The 25,507-nt window shown below is 50.1% G+C and overlaps 1 protein-coding gene across 1 annotated transcript; it reads right to left on the reverse strand.

Annotated features, from left to right (window-relative positions):
• Positions 1-11,766: 11,766 nt before the first annotated feature.
• CAVIN1 (caveolae associated protein 1) lies at positions 11,767-24,671 on the reverse strand. Its single transcript, XM_079725105.1, has 2 exons — positions 24,066-24,671; positions 11,767-14,218 (listed from the first exon to the last, which is right to left on the reverse strand). The coding sequence occupies exons 1-2, from the start codon at positions 24,534-24,536 to the stop codon at positions 13,517-13,519; spliced, it is 1,173 nt and encodes a 390-aa protein (XP_079581231.1). The 5' UTR covers positions 24,537-24,671; the 3' UTR covers positions 11,767-13,516.
• Between the last annotated feature and the right edge of the window lie 836 nt (positions 24,672-25,507).

Raw genomic sequence — 25,507 nt, forward strand, 5'->3', positions numbered from 1 at the left:
GTAACACTGGTTTATAACACTATATAAGTTTCACGTGTACATTATATTTCTACTTCTATATACCCTATAGCCTACTCACCACAAAAAATTTAGTTTCCATCCATCATCATACCGTTGATCCCCTTTACTCATTGTTCCCTTCCGCTCTGGTAATCACTACTCTGTTCTCTGTATCTGCATGTTTGTTCTCATTTGGTTTGTTCATTTATTCTGTTTCTTTCTTTGTTTATTGTATTCCACATATGAGGGAAATCATTTAGTATTTGTCTTTCTCTGTCTGACTTACTTCACTTAGCATAATACTCTCAAGGTCCACCCGTGTTGTTGCAAATGGCAATAATTCATCTTTTTATGGCTGAGTAATATTCCATAGAGTGTGTGTGTGAGTGTGTGTGTGAGCATGTGTGTGTGTGTATACCACATCTTCTTTATCCATTCATCCATTGATGGGCACTTAGGTTGTTTCCACATCCTGGCTATTGTACATAATGCCACAATTAACATAGTGGTGCATATACCTTTTCAAATTAGTCTTTTTGTATTCTTTGGATAAATACCCAGAAGTGGGATTGCTGAATTATATGTTAGTTCTGTTCTTAATTTTTTGAGGAACCTCCATACTTTTTCCCATAGTGGCTGCACCAATTTACATTCCCACCAACAGTGTATGAGGGTTCCCTTTTCTCCACATCCTTGCCAACACTTGTTATTTTTTGCCTTTTTGATGATAACCATGCTAACAGGCATGAGGTGATATTTCATTGTGGTTTTGACTTGCATTTCCCTAATAATTAGTGATGTTGAACATCTTTTCATGTGCCAATTGGCCATCAACAGGTATGTGTTCTTTGGAAAAATGTCTATTCATCTTCTCTGCCCATTTTTATTTTTTTATATGTATGTATATATATATATATATATATATATAATTTTATTGAAGTATAGTTGATTTACAATGTTCTGTGATTCCATAATTCTTTTTTTTATACATCTTTATTGGAGTATAATTGCTTCACAATGCTGTCCTAATTTCTGTTGTACAACAAGGATGTATGAGTTCTTTCTATGTTTTGGATATTAATCCCTTGGATATATCATTTGCAAATATCTTCTCCCATTCTGTAGGTTGTCTTTTCATTTTGTTGATGGTTTCCTTTGCTGTGCAGAAGTTTTTAGTTTGATGTAGTCTCATTTGTTTTTCTTTTCTTTTCTTTTCTTTTTTTTTTTTTTCTTTTTTTGTCCATGCCATGCAGCTTGTGGGATCTTAGTTTGCCAACCAGGGATCAAACCCAGCCTGACAGTGAAAGTGCCAAGCCCTAACCACTGCACCACCAGGGAATTCCCTCATTTGCTAATTTTTGCTTTTGTTTCCCTTGCCTGAGGAGTTATATCTAGAAAGATATTGCCAAGACCAGTGTCAAAGAGCATATTTCCTATGTTTTCTTCTAGGAGTTTTACAGTTTCATGTCTTACATTCAAGTCTTTAATCCATTTTGAGTTGATTTTTGTATATGGTATGAGATAGTGGTTTAGTTTCATTCTTTTGCACATGGCTGTGCAGTTTTCCCAACATCATCTATTGAAGAGACTGTCCTTCCTCCACTGTATGTCCTTACTCCTTTGTTGAATATTATTTGTCCATATATGTGTAGATTTATTTCTGGGCTCTCAATTCTATTCCACTGATCTATGTATCTGTTTTACTGCCAGTACCATGCTATTTTTAAATCAATTAATTAATTATTTTATTTATTTATTTATTTGGCTATGCCAGGTTTTAGTTGCAGCACACGGGATCTTCATTTTGGCGTGCAGGATCTTTTAGTTGCGGCATGTGTGATTTTTAGTTGTGGCATGCAAACACTTAGTTGTGGTATGTGGGATCTAGTTCCCTGACCAGGGATCGAACCTGGGTCCCCTGCATTGGGAGCATGGAGTCTTAACCACTGGCCCACCAGGGAAGTCCCCAGTACCATGCTATTTTGATTACTATGGCTTTGTAATATAGTTTGAAATCAGGAAGTGTGATACCTGCAGCTTTGTTATTTCTTTCCTCAGGATTGTTAAGCCACTAAGTTTGGTGATGGTTTGTTACACAGCAATAGGTAACTGATAAGTGTCCATTTATCACTTCAGAGAGACTTAGGAACTATAATCTAGATTAGGAACTGAGACTGATGAATTAGCAGTAAAACTCTAATCCAAGAAGGCGGCCTGGGGGCTTCCCTGGTGGCACAATGGTTGAAAGTCTGCCTGCCGATGCAGGGGACAAGGGTTCGTGCCCCGGTCTGGGAAGATCCCACATGCCACGGAGTGGCTGGGCCCATGAGCCATGGCCGCTGAGCCTGCGTGTCTGGACCGCAATGGGAGAGGCCATGACAGTGAGAGGCCCGTGTACCGCAAAAAAAAAAAGAAGGCGGCCTGGGGCTTTCCTGGTAGCGCAGTGGTTAAAAATCCACCTGCCAATGCAGGGGACACAGGTTCAAGCCCTGGTCTGGGAAGATCCCACATGCCATGGAGCAACTAAGCCCGTGCACCACAACTACTGAGCCTGCACTCTAGAGCCTGCAAGCCACAGCTACTGAGCTCTCATGCCACAACTACCGAAGCCCACGTGCCTAGAGCCTGTGCTCCGCAACAAGAGAAGCCACCACAATGAGAAGACCGCGCACCGCAACGAAGAGTAGCCCCCACTTGCTGCAACTAGAGAAAGCCTGTGCACAGCAACAAAGACCCAATGTAGCCCAAAATACATAAATTAAATTAAATTAAAACAAAAAAGAAGAAGGCCCGGCAAGGAAGAGAAGGTTTAGAGAAGACTCTCAGGGGTGGCAAAGGGGGCAATGGGCAACTTGTGTGGGTGATGAGACCCCCATGGGACTCAGCAATAGAAAGGCTCACACAGGGCTGCTCGACTCACCCTCACTAAAATCACAGGGAAGAGCAAGTCTGTGCAACATGAATTCCTTGGACTCCTACTTTCTCTCTGCAAAAACGCTTCTCAGGCATCATCATGCAAGCAGCTCTCTTCCCTCTTGTCTGAACAACCGTCCTCCCTACTCACTATTTTTCAAGGCTAAGCGCTTTTCCTATGCTGCTTAAAACATCATTCTTACCATGTCATTCCCATGGAGCTTACGAAAAAGGAGTTCTCCTTTCTCATCCCCTTCAAGGCCCCACCTACCCCACCAAACTCCCTCCTACTTACTAAATTCTAGCCAGTCCATTTCCACCTCAGGGCCTTCGCACATGCCCTTCTTGTTCCTTCTCTAGCTCTGGCGTGGCTAGTTCCTTCTCACCCTTCTAGTCTCACCTGCTCAGAGAGACCTTGTCTAACTACCTCTACCTAAGGTTACTCCTAGGAACTTCAGTCTCTATCTCTATGTGCTGTTTCTTGTGGAACTCTTATCATAATTCTCATTTTATTTATCTGTTTACAGTTTCTTTTTTAAATTTATTTATTTATTTATTTATTTGGTTGCGTTGGGTCTTAGTTGTGGCAGACAAGCTCCGTAGTTGCAGCTCATGCGCTCCTTAGTTGCAGCTCGCCAGCTCCTTAGTTGTGGTAGGCAGGCTCCTTGGTTGTGGCTCACTGGCTCCTTAGTTGCGGCTCGTGAACTGTTAGTTGCAGCATGCATGTGGGATCTAGTTCCTGGACCAGGGATTGAACCTGGGCTGCCTGCATTGGGAGCATGGAATCTTAACCACTGCACCACCAGGGAAGTCCCTGTTAACAGTTTCTTATCTGTCTTCCTCATTATACTGTCAGTTCCAGGGAGATGGAGCTTGACTGTTTACTGCTCCCTTATCTCTCCAGTGCATGGCACATAGTAGGTACTCAAAAATCACATGGACTAAATGGAAGTCCTCTTGGTCCCACCCCTCCCCCTCTGAGCTTTATCCGTTCTCCTCTCCCTCCGGACCTTTTCCACTTATTCCCTCTCTTCTGTCTCTGAAGATGCTCCTTCTTTCCCATCTTGACCCTCAACTTACCCCTCCTTTCCCATCATGGCCATCATGGCTGATGTCTTCTTCTCAGTCATTCATTTTATCTAACTTTGCTGTAGAATCTGGTACTGCCGATCATCCCCCTTCCTCCCTCCTAGACATTCTTTCCTCCCTCAACCATCACAATGGTTAACAGAAGCAATTGCATTAACTAGAAAGCTGATGGAAGCTGAAGTGAGACACACAGAGTTTGAATCCTGGCTCTGACACAGAATAAATAGTGCAACCCTGGGCAATCAGCACCCTCATCTTCAAACCGAGAACCTAATTCTGACCTTGGTAAGTTTGCATTAAAGCATTCTTGATTGGATGATACTCTCAAATTAAGTGTACAACATGGCAAATAAGAGCCAGGTCATGGCAGCGTCCACTGCTCAGGCAGCCCACCTACACAGCAGTGTGACCCTGGGCCAGTTGCTTAACCTCTCTGAGCCTCAGTTTCCTCATCGACGGAACAGAGAATATGAGAGCACCTACCTCACAGGTTGTTGTGAAGATTAAAGGAGGTAAACTGCAAAGCGTTCAATACAGTGTTAGCTATTATTATCTTATGCAAAAAAAAAAAAAAAACACTAAAAAAAAAACAAGGGCAGTGTGGGAGAAACTTATTGGAAAGAATCTGAGATCTCTCTCAAATTCCAATAAAGACTTGAACAACCACACCTTATAAAGGACAATTCCAGGAACCTCACCAGAAGGAGTTAGTGGAAGTCCCACTAAACTCTGCCCTTACCCTGTCATGACTTGACTTGAGGCTCCTACTGAAATGTTCAGTCTCTAACTATGGCAACAAATGCCTTTGAAGGGTAAGCAAAGGTTCCAAATGTTTTTAATCACTTGTGTTTTTATGCTACCACTTCAAGCATTCTTTTTCATTTGATTCATCTGACTGAAATTAAATATTCAATTTCCTGGTAAATGTAGGCTCAAAATTCTAAATTGCTGGCAGAGAGGATTGCATTGGCCCAGACAGGCATCCTTTACAAAGCAGCTATGGACAGGGGTAGGGGACCTGGTCACCCAGCAGAGACAAAGCCCTGGAGGGAGGGGGCAGGTGTTTTCCAAGCAGAGGGACATCCAATACACATCTGAATTACATGAGATAATGTTTATGAAAGTGCCCTGCACCCAGTAAGATGTCCTTCTCCCTCTCCAACCATCCCACAGTCTACTTTGCTGTTCCCCCAGCCCCCTCCATCCTCTAAAGGCGGGTGCTCCTGCTTTAATTCTAAAATCCATCCTCAAAAAAATTTAAAAAACAAAAATAAATAAATAAAGTAAAATCCATCCTCTTCTCTCCGTAACTCCCTCCCTCCCTTGGCAAACTCATTTATTCCTAGCACTTCAAAGACCACCCCTCTTCTAATAACTCTTTTATGCTGAGTCTTATAAGGTACAGATAAACTACTTTCTCAGGTCCACAGGAACTTCCTCTGTAAAACAACTCCTACTTTTTCTTGTCTATAAAACAAGACCTTTTGGGAATTCCCTGGCCATCCAATGGTTAGGGCTCCGTGCTTTCACTGCTGAGTGCCTGGGTTCGATCCCTGGTCAGGGAGTTAAGATTCCACAAGCCACACAGCCAAAAAATAAATTAAAAATAAAACAAAACCCTTTTTGGCCTAACATTCCATAATTCTCTTAACTGTTCCTCAATCATGCCTTCAGAGTTCCTGCCTCTTTGCCTTTCCACACACTGTTCCCTTTGCTTGGAGGACTTTCCCTGTCCCACATCACTACTTATATTTAATTAACATGTATTGAGTACCTGTTATGTCAATAGATACTTCTTGGGTCCTGCCTGGCTCACAATAAGCCCTCCTTTCGTGGGAATTGCCCCCTTCACTCCCCAATCATATGCTGGAATGGGTCCCTTTAGCCATGTCTGTATTCCATGGTCCTGTCCTCCTGGCCATAGATTATTAAATCCGGGGTGAACACATGTTTACTGGTTTAATCAGATTCTCTATGCCAGGAATTTGGAATTTGAAACTGAGAGACACAGAGCCTGGGAGCCCTTAGAGCTGAGTTGCATTAATGTCAGCACTTTCAAGAGGGCCATCCATCAACTCCCTCTCAGAAGTCCCTGGAGATCCCCTGATTCCTACTCTTCCCAGCCTTGGAGTCCATGGGATAACTTGGCAGCCTTCCCATATAAGTTCCTTTTTGCTCTTTTGGCCAATGTTCTTTTCTTATGCTTTCAACCAAATAACATTAACCAGTGCAATCGTATATGAGACACAGGCTCTGTTGACACAAAAATCAAGTAAAATATGGTCTCTGCCCTTCAGCAACAAGTATTTGAAATCCTACCCTGTGTTAAGGATTGTAACTCAAAAGCCCCCTTTCTCCTTAAGTTTCCCCATATGCCCCAAGCGGATGAATCTGTCTTTGGTGTACTGATGTTGCATTTTGTTTTACCTCTCTTACAGTCATCACTTGGAGTTATTTTGAATATCTGCCTCTCCCACTAATTGCAAACTGTTTCAGATCAAGAGCTAGATATGTCGTCTTCGTAGTCTCTCAGCTCCTAGCACAGCATCACAAACAGATCATCCGGAAAGAACACCTGTCGCTTTGTCGGGCCCCTTAGCCTCTCTCCTTCCTCTGACAGCAACCCAATTTTCCTTTGGGAAATCAGTCTTCCTCCACTCTCGGTTCCACCTTGCAGGTGGGTTCTAGAAATGGTACATGACCTAGATTTTGTCAGAGGCACAGTGATTTGAATATGTGAACTATCAGGGCCATATCTGAGATTCTGGAAAGATTTGGAAAGAAACCCTCTTAACTGAGGTTGTTGAACTGTTAAGCCATAAGCCTGCAGCTATGGATGGTCATCTTTGCCAACACATGGGGAAAATCTGACTGTTAATGAAACAAACACAGCAGAGAAGAGGAGGCAGGAAGAGAGAGAAATTCCTGATGACATTACATCAGAACTTGCAACCAGACACCCCGGACCTATCACTGGGAACTTTTTCAATTACATTAATTCCCTCTATGTTTGTTTTCCGCTTTGGTTTGTTTGTTTGTTTTGTTTTAACATCTTTATTGGAGTATAACTGCTTTACAATGGTGTGTTAGTTTCTGCTTCATAACAAAGTGAATCACCTATACATATACATGTATCCCCATATCCCCTCCCTCTTCTGTCTCCCTCCCACCCTCCCTTTCCCACCCCTCTAGGTGGTCACAAAGCACAGAGCTGATCTCCCTGTGCTATGTGGCTGCTTCCCACTAGCTATCTATTTTACATTTGGTAGTGTATATATGTCCATGCCACTCTCTCACTTAGTCCCAGCTTACCCTTCCCCCTCCCCATGTCCTCAAGCCCATTCTCTACATCTGCATCTTTATTCTTGTCCTGCCCCTCGGTTCTTCAGAACCATTTTTTTTTTTAGATTCCATATATATGTGTTAGCATACGGTATTTGTTTTTCTCTTTCTGACTTACTTCACTCTGTATGACAGACTCTAGGTCCATCCACCTCACTACAAATAACTCAATTTTGTTTCTTTTTATGGCTGAGTAATATTCCATTGTATATATGTGCCACGTATTCTTTATCTATTCATCTGTCGATGGACACTTAGGTTACTTCCATGTCCTGGCTATTGTAAATAGAGCTGCAATGAACATTGTGGTACATGACTCTTTTTGAATTATGGTTTTCTCAGGGTATATGCCCAGTAGTGGGATTGCTGGGTCGTATGGTATTTCTATTTTTCGTTTTTTAAGGAATCTCCATACTGTTCTCCATAGTGGCTGTACCAATTCACATTCCCACCAACAGTGCAAGAGGGTTCCCTTTTCTCGACACTCTCTCCAGCATTGTTTGTAAATTTTTTGACAATGGCCATTCTGAGTGGTGTGAGGTGATACCTCATTGTAGTTTTGATTTGCAATTCTCTAATGATTAGTGATGTTGAGCATCCTTTCATGTGTTTGTTGGCAATCTCTGTATATCTTCTTTGGAGAAATGTCTATTTAGGTCTTCTGCCCACTTTTGGATTGGGTTTGTATTTTTGATATTGAGCTGCATGTAAATTTTGAAGATTAATCCTTTGTCAGTTGCTTCATTTGCAAATATTTTCTCCCATTCTGAGGGTTGTATTTTTGTCTTGTTTATGGTTTCCTTTGCTGTGCAAAAGCTTTTAAGTTTCATTAGGTCCCATTTGTTTATTTTTGTTTTTATTTCCATTTCTCTAAGAGGTGGGTCAAAAAGGATCTTGTTGTGATTTATATCATAGAGTGTTCTGCCTATGTTTTCCTCTAAGAGATTTATAGTGTCTGGCCTTACATTTAGGTCTTTAATCCATTTTGAGTTTATTTTTGTGTATGGTGTTAGGGAGTGTTCTAATTTCATTCTTTTACATGTAGCTGTCCAATTTTCCCAGCACCACTTATTGAAGAGGCTATCTTTTCTCCATTGTATATTCTTGCCTCCTTTATCAAAAATAAGGTGACCGTATGTGCCATTTGTTTTGTTTCATTTTGTTTTTTCTGCTGAAGCCAGTTTGAGGTGAGTTTATGACACTTGCAATAAAGTCTTATAATTCATTCAACAAATGTTTATTGACATAGAGTTCTATGGAAGCCCTGGGAAGGGAATGATCAGTATGGCTTCGGTGGAGCTGGGGAAGAGGTTGGTTTACGCAGGGAGGTGGAAAGAGGGAGGCCATTCCAGAGGGCGGTAACAACCTGAGCAAAGGCCCACGGGCCTCAAAGTGTGTGGTCCATTTCCTTCTTTCTTTCTTTTTTTTTTTTTTGCCCGCGCCACGCGGCTTATGGGATCTTAGTTCCCCAACCAGGGATTGAACCCAGGCCCTCGGCAGTGAAAGTGTGGAGTCCTAACCACTGGAGGGCCAGGGAAGTCCTTGTGGTCCATTTCTGACCAGCAGACTCTTAAAGAGTATATTGAAGAACAGTAAGGCAGGGACCAAACTCTCAAGGGATCCTGTGAGCCATGCCAAGGAGTTTAACCCTTTGGTCAAAGGAAGACATTTAAACTGTAAAGTATGTTTTCATTAAAAAAAAATCTATATAAATATCTATGTCTATATTTATATTTATATCTGTATCTATCTCTATCTCCATCTCTAACTAGCAGTAATGTGGGGAATGGATTGGAAAGAGAATCTAAAGTCATTTCAAATACTCCAAGTGAGAGCAAATGAGGTCTGGACCAGTCCAAGATTGGCTGCAGCTGTCTTCTCCTGACCCCAATGGAAAGTTACCTCTTAGGGATAAGGACTTTGGAGGCACCATTTAGAGACCTGATAACTCAATCTGAGGCTGTAGAGGAACTTCCTTAGATCCCCGGTGTGACCTAAGAACGTTGCCTGCCATTATCAGTAAACAAAGGATGTTGCAGCCATCAAGCCACCATATTACAGCTGCTCCAACAGTGAGCCCTGAGGGAACTCAGGATAGAAACAAAGAATGCCCGCCATCCTGCAGTCAACTGCTACAGCCACGCCCAATGGTGCACCCTGAGGAGACTCAGGATGAGAAAACACAGGATACTGGCCCCAATAGCTGAGGTGCATATCAAAGGAATGATTTTAATGAGCCCAGATTTTGCATCTTCCCATACGTAAAACAGCGCTAATTTCATTAACTTGAGATGACTGGATTTCTTTAATTAACAATAACCTTTTGATGTTCCAAGTACCTGGCCTTTTTGCACAACTCCTGTATATCTTGGCTCTCCCTCTCTCCCCTCTTCGGAACAGTTTCTCAGTGTTATCTGAGATGCTGTGTCCCAGGCTTGAAGCCCTCACTGTGTCTGCCGAATAAAACATAACTCAACTTTTAGGTTGTGTTTTTTGTTTTTTGTTTTTTTTTGGTCAACACAGGTAACATTTGATGGGATCCTCTGAGAGAAAATACCCCTAGTTTATTGTCTGATTCTAACCCATGGAACTAGTGTTAATGATGGATGGGCAAGTTCATGACCGGTTGGTAAAAAAGATGCTTTGTGGGAGTGCGACCTTGGAACGGTCGTCGGTAGGCAGCTATTTCTTTAAAGCCTCCTACTCCCTTCAGTCGCAAGAGAAGAAAAGGAATAATTTCTGATGTGGGGAGAGCTTCTGGGGCTGAGGCCCCACGCTGTGACATAGAACTGGGTAGGGAAGTTACAGCAAAGTAACTTGGCTGGTATTGAAAGTGTGGTGGACCAGTGAGGGGGGTAGCTTGTAGAAACAAAGTGGGAGGGGCCAGGAGCCTTGTTGCTGTGGGTAAGAGAAGTAAACAACGGCTTGCTATCCCAGGGCCCTTCCTCGTTTCCCTCAGGCTTATCTCTCCGCTGCTGGGGTGCTGACGTCATTCCCTGCTTCTCACAGCTGCACCTCTACATCCCAGAGGAAGGAGGATCCTTAGTGGGTTTTTCCTGGCTTTCCTGGCTCCCAGGCTCTGAATTTTCAGCCTCAATTTTCATTTCTTTAATTAATTTTTATCAGAGTATAGTATAGTATAATTTCATTTCTTTTTTTAAATTAATTTTTATCAGAGTATAGTTGCTTTACAATATTGTGTTAGTTTTCATGTTTTTTGGGGGATTTGGAACTCGAGACTGCTGTGCTTGCTGCTGGGGGCGGCAGCCGGGGAGTCCAAAGGAAATGTATGGCTCCTGAGGAAGGACTCAGCTTGTTTGAGGTAGCAGCAGGAGGCTGGGATACAGCCCCAGAAATGACATTGTTTTTACTAGGGACACCACTCCCCAGGTGATTCTGATGCTGGCAGAACCCACATGATGATTTGTGTCCATTGCTCTACGAAATCCGTAACTTGTGGGCAGGTAGGGCAGGCTGCTCATGGGGAAGACAGGCTGTACAGACAATGAAAGAGGTGCCCAGGGACTTCCAGGGTGGTCCAGTGGTAAAGAATCCGCCTTACAATACAGGCGACGCAGGTTTGATCGCTGCTCAGGGAATTAAGATCCCACATGTCGCAGGGCAACTAAGCCCGCGCGCCACAACTACTGAGCCCACGCGCCCTGGAGCCTACATGCCACAACTAGAAAAGACAAAAAAACCCTACGCCACAACTAGAGAGAAGCCCATGCACCACAACGAGCCTGTGCGCCCCAACGAAAAAGATCCTGCATGCCTCAACAAAGATCCTGTGTGCCGCAACTAAGACCCAACACAGCCAAAAATAAATAAATAAATAATAAAATAAATCTTAAAAAAAAACAAACAAAAAAAAAACGGTGCCCATCCCAGGGCTGTGGGGAGAATTAAATATGCTGTGTGGTTATGACTGGCATCTATACCATGCACTGGAATCCCTTCTCTATGACATTCAGGCCTCTTGAGTCAGGGCCTCTGGCTTTTCCTCTCCCCTAGACTGCCTCCTCTAGGTCTGATTTGGCAGCGTGAATCTGGGGGAAGCTCAGGCTGAGTAGAGTTAACTGGGTGGGTCTGGAGGACTAAAGCTCTGACAGCGAGAAGTGGATCTAGACAGTACAAGATTACAGACAGAGTTAAACAGACTGGAGCCAGGCTGCATGACTTAGAATCCCAGCTGCACAACTTACCAGCTACATGACCTTAGACCAGTCACTGTGTGTGTGTGTCTTTTTCCATTTCCAAATGGGGATGATAACAATACCCCACCCTCACTCCCCACCCAGGCAAGTGAGGCCCGTTTAAACCCAAGGTCCTCTCTCTCTCTCTTTCCCTCCCTGGTTCCCTCCTGTCCTCTGGAACTCATCCTATGTAACTGCCTTCGGAGAATACAATCCAACACAGATCCTTTTAGAAAAGCAGGTTTATTGGTCGGGCTGCTCACCAGGACACAGCAACACGAGAGGCTCCCCAGAGCCCACAGGAAACTGTATCTGCCCACAACTCAGGCCCCTTCAGCCCATCAGCACCAAGGGACCTCGTCCCACAATCCCCATCCTCCCTCAGCCAATGTGTCTCCAACCATCCAGAAGAAAGAAGGGACCAACAGGAAAAAAAAAAAAAAAAAAGCAAAGCTCTGTATTGTAAAAAAGATGTGTCCCCAGGCTCCCTCCCTCCACCCCTTAAAAACAATTAGCTGCAATTCTATAATGCAGAGCAGAGAAGATAAAGCACAGGAGGTAGGGGGTGAACGAGGGAGCCTTCAGCCCTCCTCTTCCGGCTGTGACCTGGGGGTGAGGGGTCTGTCCTTGCTTCTGACAAGCCACCGTTACTGGGGAGGAACAGGGGAACTAAAGTGTCCTGAGGAGAACCTGATCAGAAATCAGGCTTTTGGACTGGAAGCGGCACCCCTCTCATCCCAAAGTCAGGAGAGGAACCCACAAGGCCAAGGAAGTCTTGGCAAGTTCTGCAGCTTTATTATAACTAGCTCTAGGGAAGGATCTTGAGAAGACACTGCCAGGAGTGAGCCAAGTCTGGGCTGCTCTACACACAGGAATTCTATACTCTCCTCCCCTCCCCTCCAGCTCTCAGCTTGGTGGCCTGGCCTTGAGCACCTAGTTCTTTTCCCAGTCCGTCTCCCTCCTAACTACCAGCTCTCCGCAGCCTGGTGCTGCCCTCTTCTGGGACCCTAATTTCCTGGGCTTTGAGAAATGGGCTGCCCCTGGAGCACCATGCCCAGTGGAGGCATGGCGTGAGGCTCACCTCTCCTTTGGATCTCGGATTTCTCACATTGCCCTCCCTTCTTATCCTGAAAATGGTCCTGCTGTCCTCGGAGAACCCCAGTAAGATGGGATTCTTGTGCTGTGTTTCTCACGCTGCTAATGGACATTCTCTTTTCACCCATTTCCACCTTCTACTATTTCCTGCTCTCTTTCAAAGCCATAGCCATGTGCTCCTGGGTGCAGATGCATCAACAGTAAGTGACCCCCGCCCCCGCTCCCCAAGGGCTCTGCCTGGCTCCAGCCTTCCTTATTGGGACCTTTTGCAGATACAGCCTGTGCTAGACCCTCATCCAGGGTCACGGCTCACTCTGCCCTCTCTCCCCCGACACTGCCCCAGATGCTCCCCAAAGCTGCTTTCACATCCTTCCAGTCTGGGGTCTCCCATGTGAGCAAGGGGCCTCTTCAAGATTCACTCTTCCCTTTCACGGTAATTTTGGCTTTGAAGCCGCCAGGGATCTGGATGAGAAAGAAGAGCTCAGTGAGCAGGAATGACAGCAGCTGGGTGTGAGTGTTCCGGAGAAGTGCGGGGAAGGCAGCTTGCCCAAGGGGGGCCCAATCATGGAAACGACAGCAAGTTCCTCTAAGATCCCCGACTTGGATCCCCAGGACGTGCATCACCGCCCTCTGCATTTCCACCCAGCATATGCCTAAACTGGGGCTGTCCATGGGGCAGGCTGCCTCCCCCTCCCGTCTTAACAGCCGTAAGACTCGGAGGGGTGCTACTTGAGGGGAGGTGTTCTCAATTTAGAAATATCCCAGCCCGTATGGGGCCGAGAGAGAATGCGAAAGAGAAAGTTCGGAGAGAGAAAGGAATCGGGGCGGGGGCGGGGAGAGGAGGGGCGGCGCGGCCTCCCGGGCACAGCCCCGCGCCCCGCTCAGTCGCTGTCGCTCTTGTCCACCAGCACGGCGTCCGACTCCTCGGTGATCTCCAGCAGCGTGTGCACGTCGGGGCTGCTCCCGCGCAGCAGGTCGGCCGCCTCGCCGCGCTCCGCGCCGCCCTCCTCTTCGTCGGCGCCTACCTCCACCATCTCGGTGGCCTTCAGCACCTCTACCTCGCCCTCGCGGATCTTCTTGACGTGGAAGGTGAATGGCGGCACCCTGTAGACCGCCGTCTTGGAGCGCGCGTAGACCACGTGATCGGGAGTGAAGGACTTCCGCAGCTTGTCTCGCGAGGTCTTAAGCTTCTCCCGCCGTTCGGCGGGGACGAGGCGCGTGCCCAGCTTGTTCATGCGCTTCTCCAGAGTGTGCCGCGTCTTCTCCAGGTTCTCCTTGGTCTTGAGGCGGGTCCTCTCCAGGTTCTCGCGGGTGCGCACCTTGGTCTTCTCCATCTTCTCCTTGGAGAAGGCCTTCTTGAAGTCGTCCACGCGCCGCAGGCCGCTGCGCTTGATGCGCTCGGCGCGCGACTCCTCGATGACCTCCTCCACCTCCACCGCCTCGTCCGACGACAGCTCGAGCACCGCCGCGTCCTCCTCAGGCCGCTCGCCCTCGGCCAGCTCGTCGCCTTCCTTCTCGGGCAGCGCCTCCGACTCTTTCAGCGACTTGCCGATGCTCACTTTGGCCGGCAGTTTCACTTCATCCTAAAGGGAGATCAGAGCGAACAGATGAGGGGGCAGAGCCGGAGAACTGGGCGGGGACTTGGGGGGACGCTGGGCGAACCCGGGGCTGGGCGGTGGCACCCGTGATCCTGCGGAGTGCGTGGTACCCGTGAAATCGGCGTGGATTTGCTCGCCGTTGTATCCCCAGCGCCTGGCACAGAGCTGGACACCTCGTGGGCGCTCAAGAAATATGTATTGAATGAATAGTAACTATACAGACAGGGCGAGGAGGGAACCGAGCTTCGGATCGGAGTCTGGCCTATGTTTTCGCACTTCAGTTAAGTATCTCTGCGGCCCTCCAACCGTCTCCTTGAGCCCTGCGACCACCCATTTTAAACCAGTCCTTACCCTTTGCGTCCCAGGGACCACAACTTAACTTTGGAAATGGGCAGAGCGCCCTCTGGTGCACTGAGCCCCACACTGCCCAAGCCAAGCCAAAAACCAAAGGGCAGAGTCTGTTTAGGTTGAGGGGTGCGGGTAGGGGGATGAGCTCACAGCCAATCTCAGGCGGCCCCCAAGTAGGGTAACTTGAAGGCAAGTTTACCATAAAGGGAGTCCGCTTCCCAGACTTCGTATCATTTCAGAAGAACCAGTATTAGGGAAGCAGAGCTGTGGCCCTATCTCCCTCCCCCGCCTCATACTGTTTGGCTCCACCAGTGGACATTCTCCACCCTCGTGTAGAAATTGAGGAAAGAGGAGGAAGCTGGCTGGGAGCCAAGGACATGTTTTCTTCCCAACCTGGACGTTTTTTCTGGTTCTGACGTCCCTGCCTTGGAATGGAAGGGAGAAATTGCTTTTCCATTCTTGCTCTTTTCCCCCCAAACAGGAGCTCAAGGGACCAGGAGTAGGAAGGCAAGAGATCCTGGAGCTCAGAGCCAGTTCTTCCCTCTTCCCCTGGGAACACCTAGCACCAGCACCGTTTTCCATTCCGGGAAGATTTTCCAAGATCCTGACTCTGGACCAACATTTCAGAATCTCAAGACCACCTCTCACCAGAAGGTAGGGGAGACTGAGCACAGACAGGAAAAGGGGACATAACCCAGAATGTAAACAGGCTCTCCTCTTTGGCCCAGATTGGAAAAGGGGACATAACCCAGAATGTAAACAGGCTCTCCTCTTTGGCCCAGACTCTCTTTAGGGACTTCCTACAAAGGCATGATAGGCAGTAGTTTTTCTAAAGGGTTTTCTGAAGATTGTTTCGCAGAATTGTAAGAAAACCCCATCTGAAAACAATGAGGCAACACGAGCTGACCCGTCCCACGAACACACACACACACGCACACACATACACGTATACGTTGACTCCTTGGTATCTCTGTACCACCTGCTACAGAAATTCCTTCCCCAGCCCCCAACCTCTTTCCTCTTCCCTCCCATCCACATCCCCACAGAGTTTCCTGGTTTACATTGAAAACTAGGAACACCTCCTCCCAACTTCCTTCCCTCCCTGTCAATATTATTAGCAAGGACAAAGAGGGAATGCTGGCTCCACCTCTTCTCCCAAACTGGGCACCGGCTCTGCTGGGCACCAAGCCACCTCAAGCTCTCGTTCCTCAACTACATCTCCCAGCAGGCAAGGTGACCAGGGCTCAGGGCATGCTGGGACTTGTAGTCTCCACCTGCCACAGCTGGCTGGGTACTATCATGGGCATCCTGCGGCAGTCCGTCCATCCTCTGCTTCTTATCACTCATGGAGGCATTGAAGGGGTGTTTTCCTTGCTCTGAGTGTAGGAGGGTCCCAATCTCTCTTAGCAGTCCCTCTGATTCCCAGTTGTACCCTTTGGGTCTCCCTTTTGCAATCACTTCTCCCTGCCTGCTACCCGAGCGCCCTCTCTTACACACCATTTTAGGACTCTCTATCATCTAAACTCCCGGCTACTTCTTCATCTATCTCCACCCAGAATTTACCGGCAGCCCTAGTAGCAAAAAGTGTCAGCTCTGATCTCTCCTTCACAGCTTCCTAGTCTAAAAACCCACCCACGCTCCCCGACGTTTGAAGGAGAATGCCTCCTTTTACTAAGCTCAGACTCTGTGGATGAATTAAGGGAAGGATTAAGCGTGATGGGTGGGAAATCGTCAGGAAACAGTCCCTGCTGCTGGAAAACAGACCCGCATTGTCTCCCGGCCCCACCCCAGCACCCGTGATTCTCCCTTCTGCTCCACTCCAGCCCGTAAAGGCTGAGCTGGCTGGTTTTCCTGGCCTCTGGCTTCCTAGATAAAGGTCTTTGCCAGCTGAGTTTGAACGTGAACAAGGCTGGGGAGAGAGTTCCAGACTTCTTGTAGCCAATCGTGTCTTCCTGGTGCCTGATGAAAGGTCTCAAATACAACATCAGGGAGCAGTCCCAGTGAGGGGAGGTTTATTCCTGGATCTGGGGTTGTCTCCCCCCAGTCCAGAAAGGTACTTGGACGCCATTCATTGTAGGCTTCCTCCAGAGTGATGGCTTATACCAGAGGAGCTGCCTTCTTGGTGGAAGGTCAGGGGATGGGGGAAGAAACTGTTTTGACCTACGTCCTGGATAATAACCAGTGGATTGGCGCTGGAGAGGATATACCACCATGACTTTAGCTTTTTGCCTCCATTAATGGATTTTGTCTTTTCTCCCCGTTTCCAAGCCAGGTTTTCCCTATGACTCACAGCTTTGGAGTGCTGTCTTGGGCCCACCCAGTTGGCCTGTTGCTACAACAACCAGCAACACAATTCCAAAGCACCTCCCCCAACCCTGGGCACAGAGGCTGGGCACCCCTGTGCCACCCCTACTTCCCTGGTAGAGCTCCTAAGCTAAAGGAGGGGCCTCAGGGTGGCAAGGAGAGAGAGCTCTGTTTGTTCTGTTTCTACATTTTTATTAAACAAAACCACCAGTCCCAAAAGGCTTGGTTTCCAGAGTTACCTTTAATGACCAGGTCTGAACAAAAGCATGCACAGCTTCCCCTGTCCCCCACCAAGCACACACAGCTCCCCAACCCAGGAAAGCGCCAGTCCAGGATGAATTTTAGAGGAGCCCCAGGATGGCTCCCAGCCCCTTCCTCTCCACTCCCCAACTCTGCTATATAAACTTAAGATCCTCTGGCTTAGGAAGATTTTTATATTATTATAATTTAATTGAGCACCTACTATTTGCCTGGTCCTTGGCCAGGCACTTCACATTTGTCAGGGAGAAGGGACAGGTGTCATATGGCTCTGGGTAGAGCCTCCCTTGACTTAGTTCTGTCCCCAACCACTGCCTGCGAATGGCCAGAGAAGACATTGCAGAGGTCATTCAGAGACCCAGGATCTGGATCTGCTCAGAGACCATGTTAGAGGAGGGTGCACATGGGGAGACGTGAAAGAGAGGGCAGTCTTAAAAACTCAGGACCTCCACTTCAGGTTGCCAGGACAAGGGGGTGAAAGACACTAAAGGTAGAAGGGGCCTCCTTTTCTGCTATAGCATGATTCTCAACAGGGGGCATGTTGCCCCCAAGTGGGTGGAAATTGGTTCTTGCAGGGGAGGGCACAAATCTTAGATATTGCAATAGTTGGTGGGGCTCCAAAGAGTCCTGATATATAGTATATCTGTAGTGTTAAAATTTCATGGGAAATAGATAAGTAATAGGAACCTGTTGTATAAAATAAATAAAATACAAATAAAAAAAATTTCATGGGGGAGAGGACAATCAGGGGAAAAAAATGTCTAAAAGGACTCCTTAGGAGACTGATATTAAACAAACATAAAAAAGGTTGAGAAACACTGTGCCATAGGGAGGCCAGAGCCGATGAAAATGTACCCCATTCTGGCCTCTCTGAGTTGGCAGCTTTTGGGTGCCCCACCCAAGGCAGGATCTGGCAAACATAAGGGATCTCTTTGCAAAACATTTTCTAAAAACAACTGGAAAAAAATAAGTGTCAGTGTTTTCCCGAACTGTAGAGAGGGGGTGGAGAGGGCACAGAACAGACCCCAGGCCTGGGCTTCATGAGGGCCCTCTCCAAAGAGGCTTTGAGCCAAACTGGTCTGTCCCTGAGGACGAGGCAGATGGGGAGGGGAGGGGGAATCAGAAGTGTGGGCAGTTGCAGGCTATCTCATGCAGGCAGCAGTGGGTGCAGCTCAGGTGTGGTGCCTGGAGCATCTACTGTTAAGACAGAAACCAAGACGTAGGGGATGGCCCTTCCCATCACCTCCCACCCCATCGCCTGAACTCCCCATAATGAGAGAGTGTTTTCACAATACCCGTCACCCAGTCACAAGGGGCAGTGGCTTGGAAGAGACCAGCCACCCCGGACTGGCCACTGCTAAGCAGTGAGCTGGTGGTGGACCGGGTGCGTGACACCCCATGCCCACAGCCCCATGTGACCCAGGAGACCCTAAGTACTCCCACCGGCTGTTGGCTCCTCTGGGGTGGGCAGAGGCCCAGGCTCTGGGTAATAGGGCAGGGTCCTAGGTGTCTGGTCAAAGGGTGGGAGCTCAGGCACTGTCTCAGGCTTCAGGTCAAAAGGCTCAGTCTCAGGCAGAAGGTCAAAAGGCACGATCTTGGATGTGGCCAGGTCTGAGGGTACATTCAGCTTCTTCTTGGGCTAAGATGAGGAAAAGGGGTTTAAGTGGGGCTTGGGGTGGGTGTGGACGGAGTTGGGAGGAGGGAGCCTTGGTTGGCATGCAGAGTTGGGGCTGGTGAGTAGAGGGGAGGGGAGCACACAAGGATTAGGATGGAAAGACCACAGTTTAAATGCTTCAACAAGAGGGCCCCAGGGCCGCAAGGGGAGGGACAAACGCAGGCGCATGAATTAATAACCACAATTTAATCAGAACCACCTCCCTGCCTCCCTCTAGAGACTTCCCCAGTCCCATCCTTGGCCTCCGACCTTCTACCCCGACCCTGCTCTGGTCGTGGGATGATGCTGTTGGAGGTTGCAGTGATGGGGGAAAGAAGCTGCTGGGGGCGGGGAAGGAGTTTTCTAAGAGGCCACTTGTTAGACTCCAACTGGGGAGTCTCCAAGGAGTAAAAGAGAAGGCAAACAACTTCACTGTCTTGAGTCAGATGCTGCTGACCCGTTATTCCCCAGGGCAGGGTGGGCACGGGTGCCGCCCCGGATAAGGAGAGGGAGAGGCATGGAAGAGGGACATCCTGGCTATTTCCCTTTGGCCACATCCCCACCTCCTGCCTCCCTTGCCACCCATCCCCCCACCCACTTATAGGCCATCAGACACCCAGATGCACAGAGAAATCAGGATCAAAGACAAAGCTATTGATATTTTTGGGAATCCCCTGGGGGTCCAGTACTTAGGGCTCTGCACTTCCATTGCAGGGGGCATGGGTTCGATCCCTGGTTGGGGAATTAAGGTCCTGCATGCTGCGCGGTACGGCCAAAAAAGCCCCCCAAAACCAAGCTCTTTTTACAACCAGTGGGCCTATGTCCTGAGGCACCCAGCAGCGGCTCCCAACTCTCCCTCCTGAGTGGCTGAGCTGCCACTCTTGCTTTGGACAATCAGGAGAAGTCAGGGGAGAGGGATATTTAGGGGCACTCCCAGACTCCAGCGACAGCAGTGTTGAGTAAGGCGTGCAGCCACGAATACCCAAAGCAGCAGGTGCCCACCTTCCCTGTAGGGTACAGGGAGAAGGGGTGAGTGGCAGGGAGGCTGAGGAGAAAGGAGCCAGTGTGGTCCTCTCTTAGCCAGGGGACACCCCTGCTGGCCAGGGAGCTCCACCCCTTATACCCTGCACCCCTCTCCTCCACTGCCATCGGTGACCACACATTGCCTCTGCTTCAGCACTGCGAGGCTGAGCAGCTAATGGCCACCAGCCTTAGCCACTCAGCTAACACTGTGCGCGCGCACGCGCACGCACACACACACACACACACACACGCGCGCAGCAGCCCCAGTGCCAGGACTGTGCAACTATCTCCCTCAGAGAATGAAGGAGCCAGAACTAGCTTAGGGCTAGCCTCCTCCCTGATTTCTTCTGCACAGCCCGGGAACAGAAGGGGGAGGCCGGGAGCAGAAAGTGTAGCAGGAGAAGGGGTACACCTGGGCTCTTGCCCCAGCTTTGACCCCCAGTCACTTGAATGACAGTAGGCAAGTGACTTCCCCTCTCTGGGCCTCAGCTTCGTCCACTACAAAATAAAAGAGCTGAAGTTGATTATCTCCAAGGCATCTTCCAGCTCAAAAAGTCTACAGTGACTGAATGATGAAATATTCACAATGGTACGGTTCAAAGTAATAGAACAAACCACCACTCATCTCTACAGTTGGTTGCCTAGCAACAATATTCCCTTTCCCTATCAGTTGCCCACTCTGTGCCATCTCCTCCCTTTTTGATTTTGACCTTTACAATAGTCAGACTTTATTTGCTTCAAAAAAAAAAATCAGAGGGAAGAATATGATTTCCTTTGGTCTTAGGAATACGTCTAAGAATATGCTCCCATGCTCCCTGCTTTGGATCCAGTGACCAGGAAAAACAACCCAAAGCTAGCTCTTTGGAGGAAGGGTATGGTAAACACTCTCTCCACTAGGCCACTGGGGTAGGGGGTGAGAGGGACCAGAGCCCCAAGTTGGGAAGAATTTTGGACAAAAGCGTGGGGTTCTTCTGGAACCAGATAGCCCTGATTTGCTTTGAGTCCAGGAAGGAGCTATAGGTTGGGTTAGGATTTGAGGAAGAGAAGCCAGCAGGCCCTCATTCCAGTCCTGGTATCCTCCCCTTTAATGCCCATGAGCCACCTAAGCCCTTAAATGCTTCCTGGTCCTGTCCTCAAGCACTTGGAGCAGGTCTGATGGGTCCATGGGTAGGACCCACGCCTCATCAAAACTACTTCGGAAAATATTTAGCCTCCCTTTCTGGATTCTAGAAGAACTCTAACAATATCCAAATTAGTCGTCGTCTGGGAGAATTGGCTCCTTAATGAGCACAGCTCCTCCTATTGCACGGTGCCCACAGCCGGCCTGATCTTCCCAGCAGTTCTCAGTCCACTACCCCTAGCTACTAGTAGAATTCACTTCTCTCGTTCACTAGCTGTTGCCTAATGAGGTGTCGCCTGACAGGATGGGATGCCAACTGCTAGTTTTCGTTTGGGAGACAGGAAGGGAAATGCCAAAGAAGGACAGTACTGACTCAGAAGTGGGTTCAAGGTGAGGGCGCTGATAACCTGTGATGGGAAGGGCTGGATTTCGTGTGTGTGTATGTGTGTGTGCGTGTGTCTGTGTAGGGAGGTGTCAAATGCAAACATACCCCGTGAAATCATTATGTCTAGCAGTTCCCTGAATCTGGGTGGGGTCACACAAGGGATTCCCTCCTTTATCCCCCAGGAAGAAGGTGTGGGAGGCCAGATGGCTGTGATCCACACAGCTGAGGCCTTCCCACCCTTTCATGCTCCCTCCACCTCACCCCCCCCCCCCGTGCCACATCACCACCTCCCACATCTGCAGTGGGGAATGCCGTCCCACCTCCCCTGCTCCCACGCTGGAAAACTCACATCATCCCAGGAGGCCTTTTTCCAGATCTCTCTGCCTGGCCACCCAAACATCCTACCCCCTCAGCCTGAGTTTATGGTAAATGTTGCCGCCCCCGATCTTCCCTATTAGGTCTGCCAAGGCCCAGAGCTATTTTTACCTCATTCTCTTCCCAGGCCTGCAGACCTCAGGGAGGAGCAGCCTCCAACTTCCTCCGGCAGCTGAGTACGCCAGCCCCTCGCCCCCACCTGGAACATCTGCTCTGCAACTCAGGGAAGATTCCCTGTTGCTGGAATCTCTTCCTTACCTCTGAGCTCCTCTGTGGGTTGGGACCACTTTAGGTATTAGTTATTTCTCCTGTGGTTTGGGGGCTCAGGGTCCCCAGCTTGAGCCATTCCTTCTCCCTCAACTCTCTGTCCCCCACTGGCCTTGATACAGTCAAAGCCACCCTGTGATTAGACACCCTCCCCACGGCAGATACACAATCTACAGACACACAATCTGTGCCAACTGCCGAGAGGCAGTAACAGAGACACGCCATTGGCCTCTGCACAGAAGTCTCTCTCCATACCTGTCCTCTCAGAATCTCCATCTCTGACCTAAGGAGGTTGACCTCCAGGCTGAGAATTTTCCCAGGTTCTGCGGTCTGGGACATTTCAAGTGAGAAGGGTCACCCATCCAAGCCCTACATGGCTCCTTTCTACCACACCAGGCTCTGGAGAAAAGACAGAGCTGGCTTGCTTCCCCACACCCCTGCCCCGTTCTCCTTGCTTTCATGTACCCCAGCACTAGGCAGTTCTCTTTAAAAGTCACACCACACACACACACACACACACACACACACACACACACACACACACACACATACACAAAATCCTACTTCCTCGGAGCAGTTCAATTAAGTAGAAACAATTCTGGGCAAATATTTTCCATCAGGTAGTGCTATATGGGGGAAGCAAACTGCTTAAAGGCCCAAGTACCTCTCAGGAGGAGTCCCTGGGCGCTGGCGGGTTGGGGGAGCGCCACTTCAGCCTCTGTCCCACCACCACCTCAGATAAGTGTCGGCTCAGTATGTCTGCTGCCCCCAAACTTGTCCCAGTCTGCATGTCTCTTAGCTCCACCACACTGACCAAGCCAAGGACCTCACCCCATCCCTGATGGTCTCTCAGAACCCAGCATACCGGGGCCTCTGAGCAGTCAGTGAAACCACAGCTTCCTGACAGAAGTCCTCTCCCTGGGGGGATGTGGGAAATCTGGCCTTCTTTTCTTTCCATTCCCTTCGGCAGGGGCAGGAAGGGGAAGAGGGGACCTAGACTAACGCTTCCACCCCCACGATCTCACCTCCTTGGGTGGGAACATCCACCAGGCCCGCGGGAAGCAGAGAGGAGGCAAGGCTGGGCACATTCCCACGCCATCAAAGGTCACGGAGCGCTCGGCTCAGACCCACCCCTAATGGGACTGGAGAGGCGGAGCGGAGAGGAGCAGCAATGCTGAGATTCCCAGGTTTACGTGGGGTTAGGATACAAAAACCCCATTTTCATCCAGGCGGGAGGAGTGGGGAGAGGTGCAAAGGAAGCAACAAGCTGTCTGGGCGGAGCCTGGGGCGCGCCAGCCTCCCGCCGCCTGGCCTCCAGCTCCTCGGCCGCCCCCGCAGACATGCGGGGTGACTCACCGCGCCCAGATCGCGGGGCCCCGGGTGTGGGGGGCTGGCCCTCCCCTCCACCAGACCCTCTAGCACTCCTCAGGCCGCGGGCCACCCTCCCGCCGGCTGCTTCCAACAGACTGAGGGTACAGGCACGCCGCGGGCTAGGGTGTCCACAAGGGCCGAAAGTGCCGCGAGGCGGGAGCAGATCGCAGCGAGGGGGCGGCGTGGGCGGCCTAGGCTGATGCGGGGTCCGCGGGGGCGTGCTGGCAGTCGCGTCCCTCGCCTGGCGCAGCCCCCGCGGTGCGTGCCTGAGCCCTGAATCACCCGCTATATCGGGCGGGCAGCGCCGGAGGCCCCAAACACGGGCCGCGCCGCCAGTGTCCGCTTACAGCGGGCCCCAACGGCCGCCAGGCCCCGCAGCTCTCCCCAAAACTTCCTCCAAGTAGGAAGACTTTTGACAGAGCCATGTCGCGAGCGATCTGCGAGGGGTAGTGTCCCCGAGTCCAGCCCCCTAACTCGGTTCCGCTACGCGTTTGACACCAGAGGGAGGGGCTGGGTGAGGGAGCGCAGGATGCAGAGCGCGCCCCTCTGTGCGCTCCAGGAGCCCGCCGCCCACCCCACTCCACCCCAGGGACGCTCGCTGGAAGGAGGGCGGGTCCCCCGAGCCGGGCCAGGCTGGCGGGAGAGCCGCGCCTCGGGTAGGTCCCCCCACCCCAAGTCCCGGGCGGGGGACGGCGGGCCTCTGGGCGCGGTCCGCCCGCCAGCTCACCTGGTAGATCATGACTTTAAAGTTGCGGCGCCGCAGCAGCTCGGCCTCGTTGACCTCCAGCTTCTTGATCTGGCCGGCCTGGCGTTCCAGGCTGCCGCGCACGGTCTTCACGTTGACGCTGACCTTGCGCACCTTCTCTAGCAACTTGCTCACGGTGTTGCTGGTGGTGGCGTGTGCCTTGCCCAGCTTGCTCAGCTCCCCCTGTATGCTCTGCACGGCGCCCTCCATCTCCGCCTGCCGCTCCTCCAGCTGGGCTTGGGTCAGCTGGATCTGGTCGACGGCGCCAATGATTTTGTCCAGAAGGCTCAGTACCATCACGCCGTTCACCTGGTCCGATTTGATCAGCTCCTCAGAGCCGGCCCCCGACGGCTCCTCCGCCGCCGGAGCCCCCATGGTGGAGGACCCCTGGTCCCCGGCGTCGGGGTACCCGGGAAGCGGCTGCTCGATGATGTGGAGCTGGGTGTCCTCCATGGCTGCCCGGAGCCGTGCGGGGCCGGCCGGGTGGAGCTGGAGCTGAAGCGGGAGACCCGGAGAAGAGGAAGAGCGGGAGGGGGCAGAGCGAGAGAGAGCGGATAGCGGAGGAAATTCGAGCCGCGTCCGTGCGCACCGGGATGGCGGCCAGAACTGTGGGGCGGGGGATCGGTGAGTTGCCCGGCTCCCAGGCCAAATCCCGGAGTCTCGTCGCCCATTGGCTGGCTCGGCCCCAGAAAGGGAGGGACCGGGGCAGAAGGGGAGACCGATGCTGGGGAAAGGGGGGGGGCGATCCAGGGGGACCCAGGAGCCGAGCGCCCCACCCTTCCCAGGATGGTTGGAATAGTTGGAGCGGGAGGCTAGGGCGTCCGCTGGTAGCGGAGGCGGCGGGAGCGGGACTGGGGCGGAGGAATGTGAGCTGCGGTAGGGAAACAGGTCCTAGAGCGTTGCTCTACTTTCCCCTCTCGCTCTTTTCGCTCACCGGCTAACCCACCTCCCCCTTTTTAAGTTCTAGATGAGGTCGTCAGGTGGGACAGGATATCCTGAAGTTAGGTGCAAAATATTGTAGTATTTGCCTGTGTCCAGTTTGTGAGAGGGAGAGGATCCATGGCTTCCACAATCTTTTCGAAAGGGCCTCTTAACTACCCACCTCACGAAGTTACCCACCACTGTTCTAAAAGGTTGGGGGTCGTTTGCGGAAGGGAAGGGAGAACTTAAGTTAGAGTCACGGCGGTGGTGAGGGGCCGCCAAGCTCCTCTAGGTTCCTCTTAGAATTACTCTAACAGAGGAAGATTAAGATGGGCAATAAAGTAAAAGCTAAAGCTTTTTACTCACTAAAAATCACCTTTCCCTGTGTTTCCGCCTGCCCCAGAGACCTGGCTGACACTAACCTCTGAGAGCAGGACTGGGAGTCATCCGTCTCTCTGGAGCCCAGAGACTCGCGCTCAGCAATCTGAGATATCAAACGCCAC

The sequence above is a fragment of the Hyperoodon ampullatus genome (assembly GCF_949752795.1).
Source record: "Hyperoodon ampullatus genome assembly, chromosome: 19".
Lineage (NCBI taxonomy): Eukaryota > Metazoa > Chordata > Mammalia > Artiodactyla > Ziphiidae > Hyperoodon > Hyperoodon ampullatus.

What these genes read in the sequence shown, in the direction of transcription:
- CAVIN1 (XM_079725105.1), bottom strand. Translation starts at nt 24,536, where the DNA reads ATGGAGGACACCCAGCTCCACATCATCGAGCAGCCGCTTCCCGGGTAC. An exon ending in TTAAAGTCATGATCTACCAG is followed by an intron (nt 14,219 to 24,065) that starts GTGAGCTGGCGG and finishes ATCTCCCTTTAG; the next exon opens with GATGAAGTGAAACTGCCGGC.